The following is a 6,360-nucleotide window of genomic DNA, read 5'->3' on the forward strand; positions in this document are numbered from 1 at the left end:
TTATTTTTATATTATTTTAGCTTTATTTAATAAAAGAAGTTCTAAGTTTCTTTAATATTTTTTTCTTTATAAATTAGTAATTCTTAGATTTTTAGAGCTTTTTAAACTAAAAGTATTATTAAAAGTATAATAGGCTTTATACCGGATATCTAAATATCTTTAAAATAATGAATTTAAGCTTTTAGCTTTTTTAGATTCTTTCTTTATTATATTTCTATTTCTAATTTAATAATATAATAATAAGCTATTACTAATTTCTTTATTATTATTATTTTATTAGCTAGTTCTAGAAATATCTGAATTCTATTTTCTTTTCCTAATTAGGTAATATAAAAAGTACCTAATTAGATACTTCTCTAGATATCTAGCTAAATTACTTTAATAGTAATAGAAGTATTTTTTTAAATTAATATTTTAGTTATTAATAGCTTAATTACCTTATAATAAATTATTTCCTAAAAATTAAATTAATTAAAATATAAAACATATAATAATAGAATAATATATAAGTAATTAAGGTAAATAAGCTATAAAATAATATTTATAAATATAACTAATTCCAAGAATTAATTCTAGTAAAAAACTAATTAATATCCCTTTTTAAAGCTAGAAATATTTCCTTATATATTTTCTAGTATTTAATTAAATATATAAAGCCATTTATTTAATTAGGAAATATAATCTTATATAATTTATATAATTCTAATTATAAGCTTTATTTAAAATAAGAAACTAGATCTATAATATCTAATATTTATTTATATACTATTATATATATCTATTATAAGAAACTAAATTAGGATTTATAAACTAATTAGAAAATTAGATAAGCTTTATATTTAATAATATATATTATACTTATATTATTTTTATAAGAAAGAATTACTAGAAATAATTTAAGAGTTAATTAAATAGAAATAGTAAACTATATTTTTAATCCTATTATCTAATATAATAATAAGGTAATTATAAAAAGTCTTTAGGGAAAACTAATAGCCAGAAAAGTTTTAGAAAGCATTTATAAAGCTATTTATAGTTTTTCTAAGCCTTTTAGAAATAAGAGTCTAAAAAGGAAATTAATATATATAATAATATATAAATAGATATTAGATATTATAAATCTAGTTTCTTATTTTAGGTAAAATTTATAATTAAAATTATATAAATTATATAAGATTATATTTCTTAATTAAATAAAGAACTTTATATATTTAACTAAATATTAAAAAATATATAAAGAAATACTTCTAGCTTTAAAAAGGGATATTAATTAGTTTTTTATTAGAATTAATTCTTAGAATTAGTTATATTTACAAATATTATTCTGTAGCTTATTTACCTTAATTACTTATATATTATTCTATTATTATATATCTTATAAAAATATTATTTATTATATTAAATAAAATAATCTATTTGGATTTTATATATAATATATTAATATATAAAAGTAATAAATATTATAAAGTAATTACTTTAAATATATTTCATAACTATTTATATATAAAATCTATAATATTCTTATTAAGTTATAATAATAAATAAAGAGTTATATTAAGTATTTTAAGGTTTATATTAATTATAATTATAAGACTATAATACTATTACTAAATAAGAGTATTATTTAGCCCATTATATATAGGCTAGTTAATAGATTTTAATATAAGTACTATTTATTTAAATTTATAAATTAACTCGTTATCTAATAATATTATAATTAAGAATATAATCTCAAACGAAAAAAGAACCAAGAATTATTAATAAGAAAAGCAGACAAAAAATTAAAAAAAGCACACTTAAGCTACTTTCTTGGTATACTATTAAAGTCTCAAGAAACAGTTCCGTAGATGCTTAGTATGTAATTCTAGAGATGTTATTTGTATTACAGCCCCATTTAACAGACTTTATACTTGAGCCAATCTACTTCTTTAATACGGGCTAGATACTTCCGCTTGAAGTGCTTTATTAAGTCTCCCGGACTAGTAAACTTGTAAGTACACTTCTCGAATAGCAAGCTCTACTCACCTAAATAAAGGAAACAAGTAATAGTTCTCTTCTTAATAAATATTAATAATATAGCGTTACTTAACGTTTACTTCTTGGCATAGACGGTTATTAACTAGGGGCTAGTCTCCTTTAATAGCATTAAACTCGCCCGTTACATAAAGGACCTCTTATATAATTAAGTAATAACTTAGCATTGATTTCCAACCCAGTTCACTGATCCGCACTTCAAGGTTGGATGCCATCTCGAAGAAGCAGAAAACACATTGTCCTCGTGTAGATCCGTGCAATACTAAGAAAATCAATCAATTATTTCAAGTGGCAGCAATAACGTTTCCTGTCTGATGCTATCGTATTGTTTGCGTGATGCTTCATGTTCTTGTGCCATCGAGCACAATGATTGTGCATGGCAAAGTCACGCCCATTATTCAATCTTCCCAGAAGATCAGTGAGGCATCTAGAGGCGGGAGCGAAATTGAGCATGTCGTACAGGATGGATAGAGGTTTTTCTCAGAATAATAAGCTCAGAAGCACTGAACGAATGCGAAGATGATAAGGTTGTGAAGAGGGAAGGATTCGGGTTTCGGGGTTTAGCCTAAAAATAGAACCGAGGCTGGCCAATTCGTCGCCAATTTTCGGGTTCTGCGTTTGCACCATTTAAAAATAATTAAGACCCCACTGCAGCAAGCGCATACACCTACTTGGCTACTCTACACCTCAAAACATCTATTGAATATTCGAACTTCTCATTTCAACACCCCACGCGTCCTGATAGGAACCACGATGTCAGGCTCAGGACCACCTCCCTTCGAGCCTTCAGTCGAACTTCTCGCCCCATTGTCAGAATCGATCCAAGCTTCCATCGCCCAATACTCTTCTGCCTCAAATCCCGCTGAAAAGGCATTAGCCCTCAAAGCCATACAAGCCACCTCCTCCAAGCTCTCCCTCGCAACCACATCAATCCCACGACGCTTCAGCGAGATAAATCTTCGACCATACCTCAACGTAACCCTGCGACTAGCCTTCGAGATCAGGCTCTTCGAAACCATACCATCCAATTCCTCCATCACGATCGAAGAAGCAGCATCAAAGGTCAACGCCAGCGAGGAGTTTATCTTTCGCCTCATCCGCGTCCTCGGTGCTTCCGAAATTCTCGAAGTGTTTTATCCTGAAGAAACAAGTATTGGTCTCGTATCTTTCTCCCACACGCCAATATCTAGCTTTCTGCTCTCTCCGCTCGCAAAAGCTAGCTTCAGGCACCATTTCGAGACCATGCTCCCTGCTCAACTTGGCTCTGTACCTGGATACTATCACAAGTATGGATTCAAGAGCCCGGAAGATCATAAGAATGTGCCATTTACATTTGCCCATGGTACTGTGGATGAGGGTTACTTCGACATACTCGTGAAAGATGCGGAAAAGTTGACCATTTTCAATAACGCGATGGAGATCATGGCTGTGCTGGGATTGAAGTCGCTGGGAACTATGTATGCCTTTGATCAATTGGTGCCTAATAAGGACGGTATTGCGTTAGTCGACATTGGTGGTGGGAAGGGACATATGTTGAAAGCCATTCAGGCGGCATATCCAGAAATGAGGGGAAAATTGGTGCTGGAGGATTTGAAGGTCATACGAAGATCACGGCATAAAGTGACGGGACTACAGGGCATTTAGACTCGCTTGGGGCGCTCAGTGGACTATAGCGTGCAAATTGAGGGGTTAAGCCCGCTATAAGGCCTTATAACTCCAGGCCTCGTGCCCTGAAGTAGAGTGTAAGACATTTGCAGGGCTGTCGGAAGATGCTCAGGGGTTATAGCGCTGCTGGCGGAGCAACTATAGCGCTCGGACGCTGTGAGGGGGCAATTATAGGGTACCTTAGCGAACCTTCCCCTGTAAGTACAGGGATACGCCTTAAAAAGGTGTGGTACCCCTTGCTTGCGGTTTATAGCGTTCGTTCAGGGCAGTGGCCTGGAATATAGGGGGCTTTAGTGGTTGAATCCAGCAGAAAGTGGCCTGAAAGTGGACTTGTAGCTCAAATGCCCTGTAGTCCCGTCACTTTATGCCGTGATCTTCGTACTTGATGCGGGTGTGGTTGTCGATGACGAGGTTGTAAAAATACCTTATGATTTCTTCAAAGACGTGCAACCTATCAAAGGTAAGTCCCTTCCCCCTTGTTTTCTGAGTAAATAATATCAAGAGCAATGTATTGACGAATAGAATAGGATCGAATTACTTCCTGAAATCCATCTTCCACGACTGGCCAGACAAAGCCTGCTTGCAAATCTTATTGAATATAGCACAAGTGATGAGGGGTCATCCCCATTCCAAGCTACTGATCTGCGAAATGGTACTTTCGGAGCAACATCCAGAGCCGATACCAGTCATGAGGGACATTAACATGCTGCTTATGGGTGGCCAGGAAAGGAATCTGTTTCAGTGGAATGCATTACTAACAAAGGCGGGATTCAAGGTTTTGAAAGTACATGGTGTTGGGGTTGGGGGTGAGCATAGCAGCATTATTGAGTTGGTTCTGAATGAATAGTGAGAGTTATAGGTAATTAGTGTTGTTCCACCCAGCTGTTTCCACGGAGTTTAGCAAAAGGGGGGGGTGGGGGGTTATATGAAAGAACAGTTGAACTGCGACTGATAATGAGGCTATGGATACAAAATTTCGGCCAAGAAACGATCACACATCATGAATGGATATTTCCGAAACAATTAAAATTTTGATCTCTCCTTGATGGGGCTTCTCTGGAGGATATTGTTGGAGATGAAGTGGCCAATGGAAGAAATTGCTGACAAACCGGGGAAGAGGTACAGATTACTGCGGTACCACAGACTGTCAGTCTCTGAGCTACGAGAGCTATCCGAATATCCTTAATAATGCACAATGTTTTACATAAAGCCCTCCCCTGGTATTTCAAAGCCTCCAGGCAACCACCCACGAAGTTGCGCGCACTTGCCACGTTCTTATGCCTTGAATACTTGGTATTTGAGATAAATAACCCCTGAGCGGTCGGGTGGTTCCAGCAAGTTCTTCTCCACAATAAAACAGGAATTATGTTACATAATTGGTCAGTCACACTGGCTGAGGCTTGTGCTGATAGTAACCGCTCAAGGGTTTATTTATCCCAAATACTAAGCGAACTAATTTAATATGCCCCTGTTAGGAAGAGGTCGAGATGCAAATAGTCTGCGACTAGTTCCTGGACCAGGCCGACTTGGCTTGGCTTGGCAATTGCCTTTCAGGACGCAGAGGCAAAATGCGGATTTCAGCAGCCTTGGCAGGTGATGGGGCGCGGATTTGCACCCGAAATGGAGCAATCTACGATAAACAGATGTAGTCTAGCATCAGATCGATCAAGGACAAGAGAACGAAGCGCTTGAAAGCCTAAGCGTTGTCCAATTGACGCCACGCTGCCGTTGATGACGGCACATGGGCTGAACTGATGGCATCCCCGCAACGCCTCGACTGCTATGTTGCAGCAGGAGGCTTGACTTTCCACTTTTTGACCATTTTATCAAGTCTTATATGGCTTAAAAAGTAAAATGCTTGGGTATGAGCTTCAGTATAGCTCAATTAAGTTATATATGATACCATATTTGTAGAAAAATGTACGGGCTTACTTCGTTACAGGTGTGTGTGGACCTACGCTAAATTGACGTTTGTCTACTGTGGATACAGGCCTTTTCGTCGGGGACATTTCCTCCGATCAAAATCAACATCATAATCTGTCAAGCCTGCATGAGTAAGAACAGCAAAGCGAAACCCGATATTCAGGTAACTGCTTTGATGAGGGTTGGATTCAGAGCTGACGGACTCTTACTTTGAAAATAGAAACGAAGCACAAAGATCTGGTCTGGTCGATGGGAATGTACATTATTTCAGGCATGCAAATCACCTAAATTACTAAAGTTCTTACATTACGGGAAGAAAATCAATGTTTGCCCCGGAAGAACCATGCGCTTCCCCTCTCCCGGCTGGAGCTGGGGTAGAAAAGATCAGGTGATTCGCAATAGATTCGGGCATATAAGCGAAATGGCTGAAGCGAAAGATAGGGGTTCGCTAAACTGTTTTTGGGGCACGCCAGTCCACTATCGATCTCGCAAGGTTCGCAACAAATGTAAACTCTAGATACATGAAACGTAGCTAGTCCAGTAGAATTAAGTCCTCTATGCTTTGCATATATCTAAACTCCGAAAAGCTATTAAAAGCATGTTTTTCTGTGGAACTGGTCGGGTTTCAGGCATCGTGCAACTCGTTGGGCAGATGGCTTGTTAAATTTAAGCGATAGGTGGTCAAATGCCGGCCATCGAATGCAACCCCTTTGGCCTCTTCTCAAGGGGCTGTGTTGG

At 36.4% G+C, this 6,360-nt stretch overlaps 1 protein-coding gene across 1 annotated transcript; it reads left to right on the top strand.

The window, feature by feature from the left end:
• Positions 1-2,787: 2,787 nt before the first annotated feature.
• Positions 2,788-4,401, top strand: K444DRAFT_662389 (uncharacterized protein; the record flags this gene model as incomplete). The annotated part of the gene is made up of 3 exons (XM_024886705.1): positions 2,788-3,630; positions 4,142-4,159; positions 4,222-4,401. The coding sequence occupies 3 exons, from the start codon at positions 2,788-2,790 to the stop codon at positions 4,399-4,401; spliced, it is 1,041 nt and encodes a 346-aa protein (XP_024738183.1).
• Positions 4,402-6,360: the final 1,959 nt, after the last annotated feature.

The sequence above is a fragment of the Hyaloscypha bicolor genome, assembly GCF_002865645.1.
Source record: "Hyaloscypha bicolor E unplaced genomic scaffold K444scaffold_56, whole genome shotgun sequence".
Lineage (NCBI taxonomy): Eukaryota > Fungi > Ascomycota > Leotiomycetes > Helotiales > Hyaloscyphaceae > Hyaloscypha > Hyaloscypha bicolor.